Source organism: Silurus aristotelis (genome assembly GCF_946808225.1).
Source record: "Silurus aristotelis genome assembly, chromosome: 3".
NCBI classification, from domain to species: Eukaryota; Metazoa; Chordata; class Actinopteri; order Siluriformes; family Siluridae; genus Silurus; species Silurus aristotelis.
The window spans coordinates 19,582,824-19,607,126 of record NC_139576.1 but is presented as its reverse complement, the minus strand read 5'-3'; the positions used below and the strand labels follow the sequence as shown (position 1 = coordinate 19,607,126).

General features: G+C 37.0%; 1 protein-coding gene across 4 annotated transcripts in view; it reads left to right on the top strand.

Moving 5' to 3' along the window:
- The window catches only part of fmnl2a (formin-like 2a), a 49,570-nt gene extending 25,498 nt beyond the window's left edge, over positions 1-24,072 (top strand). The window contains exons 5-27 of one of the 4 annotated variants that reach the window (XM_083536701.1): positions 3,307-3,390; positions 3,917-4,069; positions 8,548-8,656; positions 8,843-8,919; positions 9,354-9,447; positions 9,701-9,775; positions 11,078-11,188; positions 11,355-11,504; positions 12,241-12,342; positions 12,500-12,827; positions 13,698-13,877; positions 17,077-17,201; positions 17,363-17,565; positions 18,318-18,552; positions 18,752-18,820; positions 18,909-18,989; positions 19,066-19,195; positions 19,332-19,495; positions 19,600-19,701; positions 19,814-19,909; positions 20,550-20,673; positions 22,894-22,993; positions 23,415-24,072. In XM_083536701.1, coding sequence (XP_083392827.1) covers positions 3,307-3,390; positions 3,917-4,069; positions 8,548-8,656; positions 8,843-8,919; positions 9,354-9,447; positions 9,701-9,775; positions 11,078-11,188; positions 11,355-11,504; positions 12,241-12,342; positions 12,500-12,827; positions 13,698-13,877; positions 17,077-17,201; positions 17,363-17,565; positions 18,318-18,552; positions 18,752-18,820; positions 18,909-18,989; positions 19,066-19,195; positions 19,332-19,495; positions 19,600-19,701; positions 19,814-19,909; positions 20,550-20,673; positions 22,894-22,993; position 23,415 — 2,893 coding nt within the window. In that variant the 3' untranslated portion in view covers positions 23,416-24,072. Of the gene's footprint in view, positions 1-3,306; positions 3,391-3,916; positions 4,070-8,547; positions 8,657-8,842; positions 8,920-9,353; positions 9,448-9,700; positions 9,776-11,077; positions 11,189-11,354; positions 11,505-12,240; positions 12,343-12,499; positions 12,828-13,697; positions 13,878-17,076; positions 17,202-17,362; positions 17,566-18,317; positions 18,553-18,751; positions 18,821-18,908; positions 18,990-19,065; positions 19,196-19,331; positions 19,496-19,599; positions 19,702-19,813; positions 20,182-20,262; positions 20,674-21,424; positions 21,527-22,893; positions 22,994-23,414 lie in introns of all 4 variants that reach the window. The other 3 variants (XM_083536702.1, XR_014532710.1, XM_083536700.1) reach the window with 3 other exon arrangements.
- Positions 24,073-24,303: the final 231 nt, after the last annotated feature.

The following is a 24,303-nucleotide window of genomic DNA, read 5'->3' as shown; positions in this document are numbered from 1 at the left end:
GAAGTACACAAACCATGTAGTTGAGTTAGTGTAGAGATACACTCGTTAAAATAAAAAAATACACTCCGGTAAAAGTAAAAGTGCTCCTTTTAAAGCTTTCACTTGAGTAAAAGTACAAAAGTATTTGCCTTAAAATGTACTTAAGTATCCAAAGTACTATGATTTATTATGGCTATAATGTTTCTATTATTGTTTTTGTCACAAGACTCTGCTTAATCAACTCAGTTTATGTGAAAAGACTCTAATGTGACTCTTCGCACAGCAATCTATTTGAGAGATATTAATGAGTTAGAGTCAGGAGTTTCTTTCATCATTTACTCCTTTCAAAATGTTCTGCTTGCTATTGAATTGACGCTGAACTGTATGTTGATGCTAAGTAGATAGCCACCGGCAATCAAAACAAGTTCAAAAGAGCACAAAAGAGCGACTGCTTTGGTGATTGGTGACTTAATGCGGGATTGACCAGTGACGTTTTTTATCCACTTATAATTAAAAAAGAACGACTGATTTCACGAAATGTAGTTGAGTAAAAAGTACGATATTTGACTTTGTAATGTAGTGAAGTGAAAGTTAAAGTCTCCCCAAATGGAAATACTTCAGTAGAGTACAGATACATGAAAAAGCTACTTAAGCACAGTAACAAATTACATTAACTTTGTTGCTCTCCACCACTGGTTCTATGTTCTGTTGTGAATCAAATATGGGTTTTAAGAGACTTGCAAACCATTGCACTGTGTTTATAGTTGCATTTTTCTCTGCATCCTACTTTTTTTTGTTTAGAATTGTGGTTGTTTATGGAGGTTATTGTATTATGGTTGCTGGTACGGTTCTTGGGATATTCAGGCTGACAGTGTGAGAGAATGAGAAACTGAGATCATTTGATAAGGCTGGAACTGCCACAACAAGTCTAAAACCACGCTGGAATCTGCATCAGAAGTGGAAAAACTGACAGATTTGGATGAGGTCACTGTCGCAGAAAAGCAGGAAGTCCTGCTGTTCCAACTATTCACACACCTAAATATACATGATTTTACACACAGGGTGGAAGCTTTACCATAACCAAGCAAAACAAATGTCAACACATTCCATATAATCACACAAAGCTCATTTACACAGCATAGTGCTTTGTTTACTCTCACTACCAGCAGCATTAGTAGTTTGAGCAAACCTTATGCTGCTGAACTAAATTATATGTTATCTGTGTAACACGGCAGCATTTGGTTAGTCACATGAGGAGCGAGACGAATCAGCCACAATATGGCTGTGCTGAAATGTATGTGCTTCACAGCTCTCGGGGAATGTGATTTAAGACTTCTGATATGGATTGAAAGTAGAGCTGCAGTAATCGAATATTGTACCGATTAGTCTATCGGTTAATCGGATAAGAAGTGCTTTTTCTTTATTAAAGCTCAATACTAACTTTCTTTCGGCTTCTCCCATTAGGGGTCGCCACAGCGAATCATCCGCATGTTTGATTTGGCACATGTTTTTACGCTGGATGCCCTCCCTAATGCAACCCTCCCCAATTTATCCAGGCTTGGGACCGGCACTAAGAGTGGCTGGGGTCGGTTCCCTGACCGGGAATCGAACCCGGGCAGCAGCGGTGAGAGCGCCGCATCCTAACGACTAAACCACCAGGGGACCTATTAAACAGAGTACTAAATATAATTAAAATGAACAAGCAATTTGTTTCCCCTTTAGAAACATTTGCATTTTATTGCTGAATTTGCAATCGGTGAAAACTAAACCCATTTAATGCATTTAATTGCCACATTACATCAAAATGCAAATTGAAATATCTAAATAAAAAATAAAAATGTAATAAATAAAAATAGAAAAATTTTTTTTTAGATTACTCAAGAAAAAACAAAAGGAAAAAAAAAGAAAACACACTGTATGGTGTTTATGTTTTAGTCTGAAATGATTCCAAATTTTAAAAACTTCTTAATTATTATTTTTTTTTGGCTTGAATCCTATGGAAGCCCTTTTCCGGCACACAAAAAAATACTTTGCCTAATTCCGACTTTTTGTTTTAGCAATTCTGACTTTTTTCCTCACAATTATGACTTTATTTCTCATTATTCAACATTTCTGGTACATTCACCGGTAACCATGTTGTTGGCCTGTTGTTGTCCTCTGCTTCATCTGTTTTGTTCTGTCTCCTCCAGAGCCGATTGTTAGACAGAGTTCTCTCCAGGGATCGGAGGCGTAGTGTGATTCATGCAATTCTATTGATTGTAGCCCATTTTATTCTCAATGTGTGAAGTTTTCTGGCACTACAGAGGGGTGACGCTGCCTGGTTTGCAAAAAAAAGTTTTAGAATTGGCAGAAATAAAGTCGGAATTGCAAAAAAAAATTCTGAATTGCCAGAAATAAAGTTAAAATTGCGAGAAATTAAATTGGAATTGCGAGAAATAAAGGAAAATAAATTTGATTCACTTCATTCGAAGTTTTGGAAACTTTTTGTTGTGTTCTTTCACCTGAATCTTCTCCTCGCCCCTCGCTGATTTCTCACTGCAGCGTCTTCTGTGTTTACCTGTCCAGGGGTCTCATTTATAAAAGCAATAATTGAAAATTCACAACCTTTGCGTGGAAAGTGGCGTAATCATGCGTACGGGACAGGAGAAAGTGTGCACCTGTAAGTAAAGACGTGAAGGGGAATTGGCGACACCTTTCCACAGAAAGTTGCTTTTCCAGCCCTGTTTTGTACGTAGGCCACGTTTATAAAAGAGACCCCAGAGCGGTCCAGAGTTTAGTGGGTGTTGCATCAGCAATAATTTTCCGTGGGGGAAACAAAGTGCTCCGTTTGCGGTTAATAATTTGCCTGAATGATTTTTTTTGTTATCGAATTACTCGAGTTGCTCACGGAATCATTTCAGCCCTTATTGGAAGTAATAATTAAATCTAATTCAAGTGATAAATTATATAATGATTACTCTTTAAGAATTGTTTGCAAAGTTAGAGTCAACAGAGTTGCCATAGAACGCCTGTGAATCAGCGATAAGCTGTGAAACGAACAGAGCTTCTTTCCATTCGGCATTACAAATGAAAGCAAGAGAGTGCACACACAGCGTAGAGAACTGTACAAAGATTTGTCATTCTTCCCAGCGAATGATGAGAGGAAACACTTGGAATTTTAATTCAATGAAACAAACCAACGAAATCCTTCTGGAAGATCTTGTTTGACACAGTACTTCATAATTTATAATCTACAGATTTAGCTTTTTTTAATGTTTGAAAATACCTTTTTGCAGCTGTCATTGCCTTTTTCTATACCTTATCTCTCTGTCTGGTTTTTTTGTGCAGATGGGTGCGTGAGTTTTTAAACGAGGAGAATAAGGGCCTGGACGTGTTGGTGGAGTATCTTTCTTTTGCACAGTATGCTGTCACGTAAGTCCCTCATGCTTATACTCAATGCACAATGAACACAATGGATCCTTTCTCAGGTCCCAGAACTACAGTTGTATTCACATTCACATTGCCACATATGCTGTGGTACACTGACTCATCACTCTCGCGCTCGAGATCTCTCTCTTTGACTGCACCGTGAATTAGCTTGCATAATGTACACTGTCCATTCACAGAGATAGACACATTCACAAGGTTGTACTGTTGAGCCCAGAGAAATTTTTGATCCCAGTGAGTGATTAAAATGTTTATTTTTATTGGAATGTGTGTTTATTCTTTTTATATTCACTGTTTCGTTTAATGTAAAGACAAACAACCCAAATGTCCTAAAAACTGATATTTCATTTTAGTGATTAATATAAGTACATAGGGACACCTTATGAGTTTTGATGTAAATGTGCGTTGGAGGGGGATAAATATAAAAGAAATTCTGGATATGTGGTACATTGATCCCAGCTATTTTAGATCATGTGTGTGTATTCTGAGTGCTGTGTGCTGATGTGTGTAGGTTTGATGGTGACAGTTTTGAGAATGGCACAGACTATGCTATGGACAAGTCAAGATCTTGGAGTCGCTCAATCGAAGATCTGCATGGAGGGAGCAGCCTGTCTTCTCCAATTCCAGGAAGCATCAGCAGAACTGGAAGACACTCTACATTACGGTGACATTTATATATATATGTGTGTGTGTGTGTGTGTGTGTGTGTGTGTGTGTGTGTGTGTGTGTGTGTGTGTGTGTGTATATATGTATATATACATGTGCATCTGAATAAATTAGAATATCATTAAAAAAATATATATTGATACTGATATATTTCAAGAGTTTATTCATTTTAATTTTGAAGGATTTTGGCTCACAATTAATAAAAACCCAACAATTCACTATCTCAAAAATACTTCATTAAACCAATAAAAAAATAATTGTTGGACTTCTGGAAAGTATGTTCATTTACTGTGCATGTACTCAATACTTGGTAGGGGCTGATTTTGCTTCAATTACTGCCTTATTTCAGCATGACATGGAGGTGATCAGTCTGTGGCATTGCTGAGGTGGTATGGAAGCCCAGGTTTCTTTGACAGTGGCTTTTAGCTCATTTGCATTTTTTGGTCTCTTGTTTCTAATTTTTCTCCTGACAATATGCCATAGATTCTCTATGGGTTTCAGGTCTGGTGAGTTTGCTGGTCAGTCAAGCACACCAACATCATGGTCATTTAACCAACTTTTGGTGCTTTTGGCAGTGTGGGCTGGCGCCAAATCCTGCTGGAAAATGAAATCAGCATCTCCGTAAAGCTGATCAGCAGAAGGAAGCATGAAGTGCTCTAAAACCTCCTGGTTAGACGGCTGTGGACCAACACCAGCAGATGACATGACCTCTCAAACCACCACTGACTGTGCAAACTTTACACTGGACCTCAAGCAACTTGGATTCTGTGCCTCTCTTCTGTTCCTCCAGACTTTGGGACCTTGATTTCCAAATGAAATGCAAAATTGTTTTTTCTTTTAATCTGAAAGGATGACTTTGGCCCACTGAGCAACACTCCAGTCCTTTTTGTCCTTTGCCCAGGTAAGACAACTCTGATGTTGTCTCTGGTCCAGGAGTGGCTTGACACAAGGAATGCGTCAGTTGTAGCCCATGGATACGTCTGTGCATGGTGGTTTTTGAAGCACTGACTCCAGCTGCAGTCTACTCTTTGTGAATTTCCCCCAAATTCTTCATTTCACTTTTTTCTACCACATTATTTCCTTGCATTCAACTTTAAACTAATGTGCTTGGATACAGCACTCTGTGAACAGCAGCTTCTTTAGCCTTAGACCTTTTGTGTCTTACCCTCCATGTGCAGGGTGTCAATGATCGTCTTCTGGACAACTGTCAAGTCAGCAGTGTTCCTCCATGATTGTGAAGCCTGAACCAGACTGAGACACCATTTAAAGGCTCAGGAAAGTGTTTTATTTAATAAGCTGATTAGAGTGTGACACCGCGAGTCTCCAATATTGAACTTTTTCACAATATTCTACTTTTCTGAGATACTGAATTTGGGGTTTGCATTAGCTGTAAGCAATAATCATCAAGATTCTAAGAAATAAACTCTTGAAATATATCAGTCTCTGTGTGAGGAGTCTATATAATATACGAGTTTCACTTTTTGTATTAAATTACTAAAATAAATCAACTTTTTAATGATATTCTAATTTATTGAGATGCATCTGTATATATATATATATATATATATATATATATATATATATATATATATATATATATATATATATATATATATATATATATATATATGCAGTACAGACCAAAAGTTTGGACACACCTGCTCATTCAAAGAGTTTTCTTTATTTTCATGACTATGAAAATTGCAGAGTCACACTGAAGGCATCAAAACTATGAATTAACACATGTGGAATTATATACATAACAAAAAAGTGAACTGAAAATATGTCATATTGTAGGTTCTTCAAAGTAGGCATCAAGAGAATGCCAAGAGTGTGCAAAGCAGTAATCTAAGCAAAAGGTGGCTACTTTGAAGAACCTACAATATGACATATTTTCAGTTGTTTCACATTTTTTTGTTATGTATATAATTCCACATGTGTTAATTCATAGTTTTGATGCCTTCAGTGTGAATCTACAATTTTCATAGTCATGAAAATAAAGAAAACTCTTTGAATGAACAGGTGTGTCCAAACTTTTGGTCTGTACTGTATATATATATATATATATATATATATATATATATATATATATATATATATATATATATATATATATAAACTTTTGGTCTGTACTGTATATATATATATATATATATATATATATATATATATATATATATATATATATATATATATATATATATATATATATATAAACTTTTGGTCTGTACTGTATGTATATATATATATATATATATATATATATATATATATATATATATATATATATATATATATATGTGTGTGTATGTATGTATGTATGTATGTGTGTATCTTTATTTTACAACATAAATTATAAAATACATCAACATATTAACAAATATTTAACACATATTTAACACATAGCGCTTTGCAGTTCCTGGGTAACAACAAGCGGATGAAAGAGAAAGTGAAAAAAAGAAGCTGATTAGGGAACTGCTGTTTATAGCTGCTACAGCAGGAACAAATTTGTTTCATGGTTTTCACAAAATTAAGCATAAGCATACATATGCTTATGCTTATATATAAAATGCTTATATATAAATATACATATGCTTATATATAAAAGGTACTGGAAGGTGTTCAGTAAGTAAAAAATATATAATTGTTTTCAAATTACTATTAAACAAGAACACAAAAAGTTTATATATATATATATATATATATATATATGTATTTATATATAAGTTTATATATATATATATATATATATATATATATATATATATATATATATATATATATATATATATATATGTATAAATTCCAGGAACATAGTTCCTGGAACATCCAGGAAAGAGTTTTATGTCACCCTACAGCTTTCTAGTGTGACAAAAAGAGAGCATTACTTGCATTTCTTACAGCCTTAGCACAAACTTGTCAAAACAAGTTGACACAGTATGAGGTATAAACACAGACTATGAATAACAGCCTTCCAGAATTCAAAGAGAACATTATCAAACTTCCATTCCTATGATGAATGAATTACTCATTACTTTGCAGAACACTTTGTTCCAGAAGTATACACACGTATGTATGTAGCTTCTGTTTCCTCATAGGAATGATTTGAAATAGTCATGAAGATGAGTTGAATATATGTGGTAAAAGGGCCAAAGTGAAAAAGCATAGTTGCAGTTGGCTCAAAAATCTTTAGAAACCTTTAACACAAAGACATGTTGAGTTTGGTTCACTCCTTCTGGATGCTTGGTGCCAGATTATGCACATTTTGGTTTGAGCCAAGTTCGTTAAACACCTGTTTTTGTCCATCTAATACAAATTTCTCAGTACGTTCATTAAAAAAACCCAACTCAGCCAACTCAAACCTTTCATGTCCAGAACTGTTTATAGGGACCTTTAATTTGGAAAGTTAAGTGAAACACATATAATGAAGACAATGGCATGATAAGATTTAAGAATGTGAGGAACACTCAGGATCACAATGCAGGCCATGTCTCACTCATACCGCATGAGTGCTTTCAGGACAACATTTCGGAAACCTTTTTCTGTCTGTTCCAAAAAGGCACCAATGCTGGTGCGGATGACTCAGTTTGTGTGTGTGTGTGTGTGTGTGTGTGTGTGTGTGCGTCTGCGTGTGTGTGTGCGTGTGTGTGTGCCTTGTGACAAGATCGAAATAACCCGTGTATGTGTACCTATATTTATATCTGTCTGTGTGTCTATATTTATATCCCTCAAGGATTGGAATATTTGCCAGTTTTCACCTTGCTGGAACTTGAGGAAAACTGCTTTTTATCTACTGGGGTTAAGTTTCAGATTAGATTTAGATATAACATATTTCACTGTTTTAAAGAAAATAGTACAATAGAGTGCTGAACAGTTAATATACATTAAGTCTGAATGGATGCGTGTGAATGTTCTGTCTTTGTGTGTGTGTGTGTGTGTGTGTGTGTGTGTGTGTGTTTGCATGTATTATTTTTGTTAGCGTACCCCTGTATTGCACATAAAAGCCTTGAGCTCAATCTGCCTTCACAAAGCACCACAGACCTCTGCCATGCATGTCAATGATGCTGCCATTGTGCACAGCGCAGTGATATGTGTGTGAAGCTGCTCGAGTTAAGACAATACCCTCTACACAGCACAGGACCAACTGTTAGTAGACTTCTGTGTTTAATGTTCTTGCTGTTATTTAAGTTATGGCCAGTGGGTTGGCAGACTCCAGAGCATAATAACCATGATATTTTACTTAAGATTCCACTGCTGTCACCATGGGAACATTTGTCAGTCCACTACCATTCACCACTTTAACATTAGACTGCGATATTTTTTTGGTTTTCCCTGGCCTTCTTTCTTTTTGACATTATAATCATTTTGCTTTGAAATTTTTCTTTTTCAAATTGCATCTATTATTAGTGGAGAACTGATTTATCCTTCTACTGCGTTTGTAAACGTTCTTTACTCTACTTGTAACTCTTTTCTCAGATGTAATACGTTGCCCAGCAGACGAACGTTGAAGAATTCGAGACTGCTGTGTAAGAAAGATGACGTTCACGTCTGCATTATGTGCCTTCGAGCGATCATGAACTATCAGGTGAACGCCGCACACAGGAAAATGCATTTAGTATGCAGACAAATGCTTTGCTTTTTTTTCTTTATACTTCGACAGGCCATTTTTCATTTTTCAATTGTGGTGTTTAATTTTAGGCATCCTCCTGTGCTCATTAATGCACCACTCACTTTCCTTTCAATTTGTTTTTTTTTTTTTTTTTGTCGTTAGTATGGCTTCAACATGGTTATGTCCCACCCTCATGCTGTGAATGAAATTGCACTAAGTCTGAACAACAAGAATCCCAGGTAAAGCATTATAAATGTTGTGTGTGGTTGTGTGTCTTTGCTGAATGGAGGAAGGGAGAAAGTGCTATTTGACAGGGTGATTGAAAACACCTGCTTCGTAACGGCGATTTTTCCCAGCATGTGCCACGCTTCTCATTCAGGCAGGATGCAAGTCCTCTCACAAGGGTCATTAATATCAGCAGCTGTAACAAGACGATCTGCTGTATGTGGGTGTGGCCATTTTTGCATGCGTCTAGCCTCACATTGATACCACAATAGCAGTCATGCCAATCAAGAACTCCTGAAATCCTATTGTGTTTGATGTGCTTTAAGTTCAGAAATAAACCTGTGTGTGTGTGTGTGTGTGTGTGTGTGTGTGTGTGTGTGTGTGTGTGTGTGTGTGTGTGTGTGTGTGTGTGTGTGTGTGTGTGTGTGTGTGTGTGTGTGTTTTCCAGGACAAAAGCGCTAGTACTGGAACTGCTGGCTGCTGTATGTCTAGTCAGAGGGGGGCATGAGATTATTCTTGCTGCTTTTGATCACTTTAAAGAGGTACAATGCTACGTTGTTTATATATCACCATTATTTATGACATTGCACTATAGAAAGTCCTGTCATTCTATTCTATACTTTTTCTATTTGAACATTTATGTTCCGCATGTCACATGTTCTGTCATTTGTCTTTTCTGCAAAAAATAACTAAATAAATAAAATAAATAAACAAAAAAGTTTTTTTGCTATCTTGCCACAGACAAATTTATGTGCATTAACTAAAGAATATGGAAACGTATGATTTGTTTCAAAGGTTTGTTCAGAAAATCAGCGCTTTGAGAAGCTGATGGAGCACTTCAAGAATGAGGACAATAACATTGACTTCATGGTACTTATCAACCATTTATTACCATTTAATAAATAAATTCACTTTAATAAGTCATAAGTTACAAGTTAGCTCAACTTGGGGGACAGCGGACCACACGCCTGTACGTATTTTGTTCGTGTGTGTGTAATTCACGAGCCTGTGTCAGCTTACTGTCATGTAGCTGTTCATGTATGAGAAATCTCTATCCTTTAAAAGCAAGAAGCAGTACATTTGCAGTTTGTATTTAGTTTGAACTGTTTATTTAGACTTTATGAAAAAACATCTTTAGCTTTAGCTCTGTTGCAGTCAAATGATTATTTAAGTCTAGTCTTTATTTTATGAATAAATACATCGTTCTACTCACCGAGCAATATGGGGATGAAACCTACTTGTATTTTCTCCATGTCAGATTTGGCATTAAAAGCATGTGAACATCTGACATTTGTGGTTTCTGAAAATCCTATTTTAAAACCATGGACATCAATATGTAGTTGGTCTTCCCTTTGTAGCTATAACAGACTATTCTGGAAAGGTTTTGCCCTAGACTTTGCTTGTGAAGATTTCTCATTCAGCCAGGGCATTAGTGAAGTCAGGCAGGAGTTTAGTTAAGGTTGATGGTTAATGGTTGAGGTTAGGACACTGCGTAGGCCATTCATGTTCTTCCACTCCAATCTCTTCTTTCTGCATGGGGCAATGTCATGCTGGAACAGGTTTTGATTAGGCCCAGTGAAGGAAAATTGTAATGCTCTATCATGCCAAGAAATAAGTGACAGTGGGGGAAGGCCCACATATCTGTGTGAAATGTACATGTGTGTGAAGACTGTCTAAATCTACATTGCTATCAGTGAAAGGCTACCTAAAAACATTCTTCTTCTTTTTTTATTTCAACCTCTTTATATTGGTAACATACAAAACACATAATAGTGAGCATTACAGATTTACTATACAGTATTATATTTCTGCTACACAAATATTTACCTTATATGCAAACCAGTGACGTAAGGCCCAAAATTTGTCTAATAGTAAGTACAAAGCATGAGAATAGGAAGTAGCTGATTTGTTTGCGTAATCATGTTTGTCAGGTGAACATAATACTGGTATTTTTGTCATTGCATTTCATCAGAGATTGTGCAGACAAGGATTTTGTTTTTCTTCGTTGTTATTCATTATTGTTATGGGGGGAAAAAAAGGGAAAAAAAGTCAATTTAAATACAAATATTTTATTTATTTTATTTGGCTCACTGTATCTGGTCAACATTTAGTGTCTGCATTTCATTCTATACAATTCAACATATTAATGTTCAGCTTTCCACTACCTTCCAGGTGGCGTGTATGCAGTTCATAAACATTGTGGTCCACTCAGTAGAAGATATGAATTTCAGAGTGCACCTACAGTATGACTTCACTAAACTGTGTTTGGATGAGTACCTGGATGTGAGTATACATAAGTGCAGTATTATAAAGCCGAGTTTTTTAGCTGTTTTGTCTGAAGGGAAAAAAATGTAACGCATTAAAGCTTTTCTCGATTCTCTCGATTCTGTAGATACACTCGTCTCTAGTTGTTTCATTTTTGTATTTATTTTCTCTGTGCCTTGAGTAGAAACTGAAGCACACCGAGAGCGATAAATTGCAGGTTCAAATCCAGGCCTACCTGGATAATGTGTTTGATGTGGGAGCTCTGTTGGAGGATGCGGAGACAAAGAATGCAGCACTGGAGCGAGTTGAAGAGTTGGAGGAGAGTATCTCGCATGTAAGTGCCATTTTCAGACACTGGTTCAATATTTTTTCCCTGAGACCATAAAAACAAATCCAAATCTTAAAAGTTTAACACATTGTGTTAGGAAAACCTGGTAACTCGCAGGCCTGTGGAGCGTTTAGCCTGATGTTAAAAAGTCCCTTATGTTTTCAGAAAACATCAATATACTTTATTAAGAAAATAGATTATGACTTTACTTTGATTCAGATAATGGAACATTAAAGTAAATCCTAACAATAATGTCCCACGATACCATCAAGTATCGTGGGACATTATTGTTGGGATTTACTTTAATATTCCATTATCTGAATTAAAGTACAGTCATAATCTATTTTTTTACAGATTTGAAGAGAAGCCATTTCATAGTAGGCATATCTTTGTTGCCCTCTTCCTATTGTTCCTGACTTTGCTCATGTAGAAATGTGGTTGGTAGTAATTTTCCGAATTTTAGCTATTTGATCTAATAGTCATAACCATGATTAGATTAACAGTAGCAGTGTGCTCTTTGGTGTGTATCTTTGCTGTTGATGTACCAATTTTCCACAAGAATATTAGTCACATTACCTTGATTGTTGTCAGTTTTCTACTGTAAATGCAAATTTGTCAGCCATAAATTCTAATATATTATCAAATGATCTTGATCTAAGGCTATTTGAATTTAGACAATTAAACATGAAGATACAAAATATTACTTTTTGTTTGTGAGCATGTCCCTAACCTTTCAATGCAGATGACAGAGAAGTTACAGGACACAGAAAATGAAGCCATGGCAAAGATTGTAGAACTGGAGAAGCAGCTAATGCATAAGAACAAGGAACTGGGCTCTATACTGGTGAGGGTTTCACTGTTGCCTTTTCTGTCCATCTGTTTATTTCTTTATTCTTTATTACTATATATATATATATATATATATATATATATATATATATATATACACTGTATATAGTATATCAGTATAAATGATCAGATTTCTTTGCATTTGGATTTAGGAAGTCTACAAGGATGCCAACTCACAGGTACACACACTGAGGAGGATGGTGAAGGAGAAGGATGAGGCCATTCAGAGGCAGTGCAATCTGGAAAAGAAGATTCATGAATTGGAAAAGCAAGGAACCATCAAGATCCAGAAGAAAGGAGATGGGGATATTGCCATCTTGGCCTCTGCTCCACCCACTAACGGCCTGCTGGCAGGCATTGAGGGTGTGATGGGGGTACCCGGGGGTACCATGCTGGGTCCTGTGGGACCAAGTAACGGTCTAGATCTGGGAATGTCCATGCCACCACCTCCCCCTCCTCCCCCACCTATGCCTGCATCACGTGAGTGGTTTCAGATTAGATTAGATTAGATTTAGCTTTGTTGTCATTGTGCAAGGTACATGTACAGAGCCAATGAAATGCAGTTAGCATCTAACCAGCTGTGCATAAGTGGCCTATTTACAATAGATAATAGTAGGTAAATAAGGTATGAGGACCATATATACTGAGATGAGGGTGATTAATGTACAGAAGGTACAGTAGGTAATAATATATGGTGTATATATAGTAATATACAATATACTGTACAAAGATTATGCATAGACAGACATGTCAGAAGATAATCTAGTCAAATGACATGATATAGTTATGTACAAGTATGAGCATATGTATGATACAGTATATACAGTATAAATATGGGTGGACTGTACAGTAGTGCATAAGCAGTGCAAAATACACAGAAAGTGGCAATGCAGTATTGAATCAGCTGTTCAGTGCAGTAACAGCTACAGGAAAAAGCTATTAGAAGTCTTTCTGTGTTTGAGAGTTTGATCCAATACTAGTTCATCAATACTCTGTTATCCTGACCAGTGCACAAATGTTTAAACTGTAGTAAAAACCTGTTTGAATAATTCAGTGTGTGTTAGTGCACTCCAGCATTTTGCATGCTTTTAAATGGAAATGATAACAGCAGCATGGTTGCTTTCAGCTCCAGTAGTTCTTCTTTGTGGAACACAGCGGATTAGCAAAAGCAAATGACTTTATATTTGGTTTTGCTAATTGACTCTCTGTAGGGGAAATATCTTCTGGCAGGCTCATAGCATATCTCTCTCTCTCTCTGTTGTGCTTTTACATTTTGTGTTGTTTTTTCTTTTCTTTTTCTTTTTTAATTCACTCACTGGCTTTTTTTTCCTCTGTCTTTTACTGTTTCAGTACAAAACGGTCCATCGGCTGCCCATGACCCACCCCCGCCTCCTCCTCCTCCACCACCACCTCCTCCTCTTCCGGGCTCTATGAGCGCTGTGGAGGCTATGATTCCACCTCCACCACCGATGGCACCACCGCTACCAGGCTGTGGGTCGCCCACGGTAATCTTTAATTCTGGTCTTGCAGGTAAGACCCTAAAAGCAGGCATCATGCCACATCATCCCCCTTTACCTCATTAAGAATAGTCCTAATAACCAGTATTTTTAATGGTGCATTCAATTTATCATTTTAAAAATATTGATGTGATAGTGAAAGGAGACATCTTTTTTGTGAAATATCCAACAACAATAATATCCAAAAATAGTAACTTACTATAGCAGCAATAGCCACAGTGTCTAGAAATAATCAAAATATATATATATAAAACCAAATATTGTTATGGTGGTTACACTTGACTCAAGGCACAAATGGCTGTTGTTCTGATGGTCACATGGAATTGGGTTCATTTGACAGTAAGTCATCTATTGGTGCCTTACTAGAAGAGACATAATAGGTGCATTGTTAGAATTATTTACACTGATGTCACTGCTCCTGGGTAACCATAATATTATAACTTTGGATTTTATCAGCCAATCGGTGTTGGTCTGACTGTATGTGTTTTATAAGATGCTTCACTATCAGGATTTTATCTGACACGTACTGTACAAGGTATTGTACGTAAGTTGGGCTTTGCTGCTCTTCTCAGCAGAGCACGATAAAGATCACTAAAGCTGTGGGTGTTTATTCACTACTCCTCAGCAATGTTTTATTTCCCAGTTCGGCTGTTTGGTCAGACATAACTGACTCACATATAGAGACCTAATCCCACTGACAGAGTTTTTTTTGTATGAGGGAAAATGCCAGCATTCCCAGTCTAGAACAAAGATTTTATAAGCATCAATAATGACGTGTGAATTCTCAGACTATTTTGTAACAGTAACAGTAATCTTTTTTAACCTTTGAAAGGATTAAAGGATCACTGAAAGGAATTTATGAAAGCACCTTATTTCCTATTATGCAATTTGCTAATATTCATACTTGATCTACCTGAAATCATTTCCCTGTCTGATAAGATCTGTCTCTACAATGTAAATTGCAATGTAATGCATTGTTACACTGAGTAGCACATGTAGGTTTAATGGTTAAGCTCTTAAATGCTGAGCTCTCGCTGTGTAGTGTAACAAGTGAGACTGTACTGCCGGTCCTGTCAGAAAACTTTTCATTCTTTGTGAACTTTTCATTTTTTATTTTTTATTTTATGGAGCAAAGATGAACTAAACTTGTTCAACATTTTACAACCTTATGATTATGGTCAAATGAGGGACAGTATACATATTTTGATAGTCGTTTTTTTTCCATTGTTCTTACTGATCTCTCGCTTTTTGTTTCTTTTCTATCTTTTTGCCAACATAGAGGGACCCATAAAGCTGTTCTGTAGGTTTTCTGTGTTGTGTTTTTGTTCTTTCTAATTCATCCTTATATGTAAAATTTGTTTAGATGGCATTTGTAGTCCCAAAAGTCCACATAGTTCCTGTCAGTTTTTGGTGCTCCAAGGCAGCTTATGTGAAACTGTTCCACTTAAAACCAGGCATTAAATTAGATGCTTTGCTGAAGACTTTCCCTTCAGTCTGATCACTGTTCAAAAATGGAACGTTTTCTAGACCTCAGCAAATCACAGTATGCAAACGCCAGAGTTTGAAACCACATATTGCATTAGACCTGCTGCTTTTCTTTCTATACTCGTCCATTGCAGTTGGAAATTGAGGGATTCGCACTCTCTTCATTACACTGTCAGATTTGGATGGAGAATTGTGCATCCCCAGCTAGAAAACGTTTTTTTTTATTTTTTTTATTTATTTTTTACTTTTAACAGCAAAGAAGGAAGTGGTAGCTCAGTGGTTTAGACAATGGATTTCTGATCGGAAGGTCATGAGTTCAAATTCCAACACCACCAAGCTGCTGGGACCCTGAGCAAGGCCTTTAACCTTCAGCTGCTCAGTTGTATAATTGAGATAATTGTAAGTCACTCTAAACAAGGGGCATCTGGCAAATGGCATTCATGTAAATGAAGATACGACTCCGTGTGTTTGTTTAAAGTGTGTGCTGTGTGCTGCATGGTAGAATATACCGGCATGCTACTACATGTGAGCTGTTGTGCAAATATAAAATTGCAGCTGATGCACAACTGATATACCTGCATATAATGTACAGGAAGTGGGCTGATTACTTATTCTACTCTATCCATCCATACAAACATGTGGCCATCTCTCCCCCTTATGAGCATGAGACTACATTCACAGGCCAGTGACAAAAAAACTGGGAAAAAACTGTTAACTGGTCATTTGAGGATTTAGTGTTACAAAACTACAAACATTTTCTTGCGGGAAAAAAGAAAAAAGAAACGTGCTAGTTTCAGATAAATCATCCCACCTTGAATCTATTCCAAGCAAGTGGGTTAGTGCATGTCTGGTGCACACCAAGTGAACAGTACAGTAGATGTACTGGTAGTACTGGTAGATGAATGATTTCTGTTACCATGTGAAAAAAACATGTCTGTCCTGATAGATATGGTGTTTTCCATTATGATAATCCTTTATCCACAGGGCATGGTGCCCTACTGCATGGTTTGATGAGGATTAAAATTAGGGAGTAACTTTCAGTGGATTTCAATGCCACTTGAACATCTCTGTTAGAAGTCAGTCGTACAAAATCTACCAGTTTTCCACCATAATCACTGAGAGAAAACCTTTTGGAAATTAATTTTAGCTTCCTAAGATGTTTTCTACTAGTTTGTGCTAGTTTCTACTCGTTTGCTAGTTTGTGCTAGTTGCTACTAGTTTGTGCTAGTTTCTACTAGTTTGTGCTAGTTTGTACTAGTTTGTGCTAGTTGCTACTAGTTTGTGCTAGTTTGTACTAGTTTGTGCTAGTTTGTACTAGTTTGTACTAATTTGTGCTAGTTGCTACTCATCTGTTACATTGACTTCTATTGTCCGTACTATAGCACATAGTTTCAACATTGCTGAATTCTCCCCTCAATAAGGCTTCTCAGTCAAATAATAGAAGCTTTACCAAGAGTTAGTGGCGAGAACATGAGTCACTCTTATTCACTCACTGTCACCTCACTATGACTGAATGCAGCTCTATACAAAGAGTTTCTTATTGTTGCCATGGAACTTCAGTGTCCTTATGATACACTTATCCTTTTTATATCTTTCGTTCCCTGCAATGACCCTGTGTGTGTCACCACTTTTAAATCAGCACTCATTCTAATAACATTATTTATGTAGTACCTGTTTTGTGGCTGGGTTCTGTATAAGATATGTATGCTTTTTGTGATGTCGTGCAGCTGTGAAGATTAAGAAGCCAATTAAAACAAAATTCAGACTGCCAGTGTTTAACTGGGTGGCATTGAAACCCAACCAAATCAATGGCACCGTCTTCAATGAGATTGATGATGAGAGAATACTGGAGGTAAAAGATCTCACACTCCACTAAATAATGCTACAGTCAGAATATGTTATGTGCACACCTTTGTTTTCCAATTTCGATTAAATGGTTCTGCACTAATATTTATAATATACAAATCAAACCTATAAGGAATTAAAACGTTCTGCTCCTTTTGTTTCTTTTAGGATCTGAATGTAGATGAGTTTGAGGAGATCTTCAAGACAAGAGCTCAAGGGCCTGCAATTGATGTCACTTCTAACAAGCAGAAGACCATTCAGAAGGTCCCTAACAAAGTTTCACTGCTTGATTCTAACAGAGCCAAAAATCTGGCCATCACACTCCGAAAAGTGGGCAAGATGCCGGAGGAAATCTGCAAATCAATTCAGATGTAAGTAATATTCATGTGGAAATATTACTTTTTTTTACAGGCTTTTCTTGGGGGCTTAACAAGCCTAAAGAAGTCTTAAATCATAAACTCAAAAATATTATGATTTAAAAAGTCTTAAATTCTCTGTTTTAAGTCTTACATAATTTGAAACAGGTCTTAGTTTTCATATGTCCATGTTTTCTTATGTTATGTTTTTTTGTTGCTTCGTTTTGTTTTCTTGGTGAAGTTCTTACCTTCTCTAGTGTAAAGATAATTATTGGCACGAGTCTCTCTTGGATTGTAGCACAGACGTCAAACTGATTTTATTTTGCAGCTATGGGGAAGTGCAAGTTTACCTAAATTTGGCTTGAAAATGAATTTGTATGTTGTTCGATGTGGTAATAAAGGTCTTATATTTTATTCTTAATAGTTTTGAAAGTTCTTAAAAAGTCATAAATTTGACTTGTTGAAACCTGCAGAAACCCTGTTTTAAAGAAAACAGTTATACTTTTTCCTACGTTTTGTTTACTCTAACAGAACTGAGTTTGTATCTAGTACATTTTACAAATTATCCAAAACTAGAGCTTGCATTCTCATATTGCTGTTTTCTGTGTGCCAAGAAGCATCACAATCATCCTCTCATCCTTCTGCTTAGAACTGTGCGCTATTATTCTTCCTGCGTGTGGAGCATTTTCATACCTGCAGCTACACTTTGATTTAAAGGAGCAGCCTGGTAAACATGCATTAAAGAGCTCTCTGCTTTCCTCTCTCAGGTTTGACCTGCGGATGTTGCCGGTGGACTTTGTGGAGTGCCTGCTGCGTTTTATCCCGACAGAGGCCGAGGTTAAAATGTTCCGGCAGTACGAGAAAGAGAGAAAACCACTGGAAAACCTTACAGATGAGGACCGATTCATGATGCAGTTCAGCAAAATCGAGCGCCTCCTGCAGAAGATGACTATTATGGCATTTCTGGGGAACTTTAATGAAAGTGTGCAGATGCTTACGCCAGTTAGTATTAAACACGCGTCACCTGTTACCTTGATATAAATATCTGCTGTTATATATTTTTATGGCTGTATTTACTGTATGACTCCTTTCTATTTCTGTCAGTCAGTATCAGGCTTTTTTTTTTTCATTTCACTGTCTTTTGGCTGTGCGTTCTTTGTTAGAAGTGTGTTTGATGTATTTTATTTTTTTAATTCAACAGCAAATGCATGCCATTATCGCAGCATCTGTGTCCATCAAGTCTTCACAGAAACTTAAGAAAATTCTAGAGGTTAGTGAGTTATTTTTTTCCAGAGAAAACTTTTATTTTTCTGGTTGTACACTCTTGCTCAAACATTCCTGTTTTTCCTCACTTGTAGATTATATTAGCTCTTGGAAACTACATGAACAGCAGTAAAAGAGGGGCAGTGTATGGTTTCAAACTTCAAAGTTTAGACTTGGTAAGACTTCATTACACTGCGCTTTCTGGCCTCACCGACTCATTTTCAATACATTAACATGCTTTTGTGTTTTCAGTTAATAGACACCAAATCAACAGACAGGAAGGTAACACTGTTGCATTACATTGCAAATGTAGTGAGGGAGAAATACCAGCAGGTGGCACTCTTCTATAACGAGATCCATTATGTGGAAAAAGCAGCAGCAGGTACAGTATATACAAAAGAAAAAGTTTCATGTGACACATCTAATGTTGCGTCTTTCTAATACGTTCGATAATATTGTCGAATATTTTTTTTATTTTATTTGAACATTTTTTTGAGTTTGTACCGTTTGTGTTGTAGTATCTTTAGAGAATGTGCTGATGGATGTGAAGGAGCTTCAGAGAGGAATGGAACTAACTAGGAGAGAGTACAGCATGCATGGCCACAACACGCTTCTCAAAGACTTCATACATCATAATGAAAACAAGCTGAAGAAATTACAGGATGATGCCAAGATTGCACAGGTTTATTATTTATTATCTAGTCAAAGGGTTTATTTATTTTTGTTTGTTTTTGTAACGTAATTATAGTCACTTAGACCTGTTGTGACACTGTTGTTCTCTTTCAGGATGCTTTTGATGAGGTAGTAAAGTTTTTTGGGGAGAGTTCCAAAACCATGCCTCCATCAGTGTTCTTCCCTGTGTTTGTGCGCTTTGTGAAAGCATACAGGGTAAATGTCAGACCCCCTCCAAACGAATTTCAGAAAAGCCATTTAACGTGTTATGTAAGATAGAATTTGTGCGCAAGACTCACTGCTTGGTTTTTTTTTTTCCCTCTGTTAGCAAGCGGAGGAGGAAAATGAGCAGAGGAAAAGGCAGGAGCAGATGTTGATGGAAAAGCTGCTGGAGCAGGAGGCCATGGAGCAGGAAGATCAGAAGGTAGATTTTGCAGGGTGTATTTACTAATGCTATATTTATATACTCCTGCCAAGACACTTTAGAATTTAAATCTTGTTTGACATTTTATTTAATAATTTTTTTTATTTATAGATTTGTTTTTGCCTTTTTACATGTGGGACCCAAGTTGGTGCTTTTATGCTACATTTCTTTTTAGATTACTTTTATATAGTTCACAACTGGAGCTCCAAATTTGAGAATAAATCCAAAATACACTACACGTATAGACCATAAACTTTCAGAAGTAGGGACAAGTGGACAATATTTGCGCAGTTATTTGTCAAAAACACAACTATTTTGGGTTTGTGGAAGAAAAAGAACAGCAAGCTTCTCAGAAAGTAATCATGCATCAACAAAAGAAAAAGATTCCCAGATAAAAGAAATATAATCATGTGCACAAGCTACAAGAAATCTTGTGGAGTATTCTCTGTGGAAAAACTAACTCTTTTTAAAGAATGGGTAGCCATGATGGTGCCATTGTGCCAAAAAATCATAAAAAATGTGTAATGTGTAATAAAATTAAAGGCACATTCCTGGCAAGTATATATAAGTATATATTAGGTATAAAATGGGTCATGTACTGTAACGCATTGCAATTCACTTTTCTTCTTCTGATCTTCAGTCTCCCTCTCATAAGAATAAACGTCAGCAGCAGGAGCTGATAGCTGAGTTGAGGAAGAAGCAAGTGAAGGACAGTCGGCATGTTTACGAGGGAAAGGACGGGACCATTGAGGATATTATCACTGGTAACACACACAGCTTTCTCTACATACATTCACACACGCACACACACACACACACACACACATACACACACACATACACGCACATTCACAGGATTAACATCAGTACTCCTCAAACCCCTTAACATGTACACATACTACTTATCTTCTGGCCTGAGCTGGGATTGGCTGCAGTGCTCTAGTTAAGCGTGCATGCTGAAGATTTGCTTTGTAATAGTGTTCAAACTTAACATGGCAACCTTAAAGCACTAACATTTAATAACTGAGCTATAGCTCTTAGTGTCACTGCCCTGTTGCACAATAGCTGGATAACTAATCCGATCAGATAAAGATTCAATAAAAGAAAAAAATAAATAAAAATCAGATGTGTAGAAGGTCACTTTAGGTGGTTTCCCCGTCATTGATCTCTTTCACTTAGAAACATTCCTCAATAGCGGAGCAGGGCTTGACCTGACAAGCTTGTGTATTTAATGAATCAAAGTGGAATGTTGGCTCTCATGCTGTCCAATAAGATCTTTCATATCTTTCTTATTTTATTTTCGAATTAGCTGACAGATAGAACCTGTTATTAACCCATGAGATTGTTATTTGTGCCGTGCTGCTGAACATGCAGTAGCTGTGCTAACATCCTAGCTGCTGTGCTGGCTGGTTAACTGTTTCTGTTGTGTGTGTGTGTGTGTGTGTGTGTGTGTGTGTGTGTGTGTGTGTGTGCGCGTCATTGTGTGTGCGTGCGACTGTTTTGTCCGAAACGCAGTGCTGAAGACCGTCCCGTTTACGGCGCGCACGGCCAAACGGGGTTCACGCTTCTTCAATGAGGAACTCCATTGTTAAAGTTTACACTCTCTCTCTCTTCAAGGTCGCTAGAAATAGCATGCTTTTTTCTCTTTCTCTTTTTAATCCACTGTGTGCTCTTTTCACACCTCACACGTTTTACATTCAAGGTGGGAGGTCAGGTTTTTGTTCTCCATTTGGGTTTACTCACTCACTCACTCTCACTCCCTCACTCTTTTGGATATGGTCCAAGGTTATATATATGTGTGTGTGTGTGTGTGTGTGTGTGTGTGTTATGTCTTCTGGGTGTTTCTGTAATCACCATGTCAATCATTTTCTTCACTCCAATACCCTGCATGAAGGCGGGTGGTTTTGGGGGGGTGAGAGTGATCCCATCACAACTTCCTCTGCATGGAGTGTTTCATTACAAATTCATATTCATCATTGTGGCAAAACCATCATCTCCAATCCGAGCAAAGCAAATGGCACGATAAGTCAATAATGCCGGAGAACTCGATATTGTGCTTGAGATTTAAAAGATTGGAATGTCACGTTCTGCCTTGACATTTGCACTCTAAGTAGAAGGTTCGATTCAGTTTGGGTGTGTTAAAGTGCTGTGCTTAGAGCGCCCTCTGCTGTCAGCTATCATCTATGGGCTGCTTTATAGGCAATCAAATCTAGTTATTATAAAAAAATTAATTAAATACATATGTAAAAAAAAAAAAAATAAATAAAAAAAAGTTTGTATGCATCTCCAGGCATTTTGGCTTCTTCTGTGGCTTTATGACTTGCTTGAGTTGTTTCATCAGTTCATCATAATGTGTGTATTATATCATTGTTGTTGTGTTTGCATTGTTTGCATGATACTGACTTGCTTCATCTCATTTTTCTTTACATTCTAGTTGAGCTTGGACTAACAGGAAGTGCTTGTGTAATTTCCTGTTCCAGCTAGCTCCTTCTGTGTCATGTTCATTGCCTGCTGCATGAAACGAATATTTTTATTTGTATTCTTTTCATGCTTTGCCTCTTAACTGCTCTGTGGTTTGCTTTTCTTTGAATGTTTTTTTTTTTATGTTTGCATGGTCATTTTTTTTCATCTTAAATACAGATACGCACCTCAAATAACCCTACTATGCATTTATTTATGTTTCTTTATCAGAGGGCTTTTCATGCGTATTTTGGTATTTGCTCAATGGCGTGTTGCTGGAGGTCAACGTGCAAAGCAGTTTGAGTGTTGACAGTTAAAGTAATTCTGCTAATTCATGCTCCGTGATGGCTTGCGCTCTCTCTATAGGCACAGAGTGCTTCTTCACACAGCTAAAGACTGTCTTGCAACTTTACCCTCTGCTCTCTTACCCCTGGGCAGCTTGACTCGGTGTGCTTGGCGACCTTTCTTTCTTCGGTCACCCCTTCTTTATTTTAACCTCAGTTTTTGTCTCCTTCTTCTCTCAGCCTTAAAGAAGAATAATATTACTAAATTTCCAAATGTGCACTCGAGGGTAAGGAACTCGTCCACTAGCACCCCAGTGGTGATGGATGGTACTCCAACCTGGCAAGCATCTCTTTCTATTTATCCCATTATTTTACCTAACCTCAACCACTCTGTTCTGATTACAGTGTTCTCTTTCCCATCATTTCATCCTGTTGATAGGTTTAAAACATTTCAGGGCTAATCAAGATTAAAGTACATACAGTGAACTGCCCTGCTAGTACCTTTTAATGTACATATGAATAGAGTCGATATAAACCTTGTGTGGTCTGTTAATAAGCGCTAAGGGACAGAGTGTGATCAGCAGTGTTTTTATTACAGAGAGAGGACTTTTAGTGAGAGGACACTCCCAGTTCTTAATTGATCTTGATTGTTTAAAAAGAATTTTCTGTTAAACTCAAGCTGCTTTGTCTGATTGCCAGCACACCCAGCATTTATAAGAATATCCAGACATGATTACCGACACATCTTTTTTCTCCATCAGATCTAAGAAACCAGCCTTACAGGCGCGCTGATGCGGTGAGGAGGAGTGTCCGGAGACGTTTTGATGATCAGAGCTTACGGCCAATCAACAACTCAGAGCTGGTGATGTAACGAAGGCAAAGCGGATGCGATTGGTTGAGGTGGGAGCGAATGAGAGGGTTTTTTTTTCCAGCCTCTCTGTGTGACAAGGACTGATAAAGGATTGAAAGGAATGGAGAAGTTCATATTAAAGGCCAAAAGCTGAAGCTACTTTTTGACCAAGTGCCTGAATTTAACATTTGTGCGATGTTGTTTTTTTTTTTTTTTTTTTTACTTTTATTATGTATCATATATTTTTTATCAAGCAATAGGACCATTTGCTCATTTACCACCTTGTAAAACTGGATATAAACATTTCCATACAAATAGAAATACACTAGTATGAATATCCCTGATGAACTCATACATTCCACTGGTAATTAGCACATCGCTTTTACTGCACAATGTTGTCCAAAAACACATTTTGTCCTAGGTTTGGACAAGGGCTGGGTGTGTCCCTAAAGATTACAGGCATGTTGAGCTTATAGCAAATCAAAAAAAAATGAAAAGTCTATGTAGCATTTTTGAATGTGGGCATGGCAGGTTTTATAAAAACCGATCTTAGTTTAAAAAAAGAAAAATGCTAGAGGGTTTATGGAGAAGTATTAATGGAAACGGTGAAAGGTTGTGTAAAGTAGATGGTTCCAGTTTAATGTGAAATGTATATAACGTAAACATCAGTGTTAGCAGATCAAAATCCACTCGGCTCAGAATTACAGCTCAGAAATACCTTTTCATGCCCTGCAATTGATGGACTCTGAGCAATATGACAGTAAAGCGAGTAATACAGCTGTGCCGAGAGCCACACATCT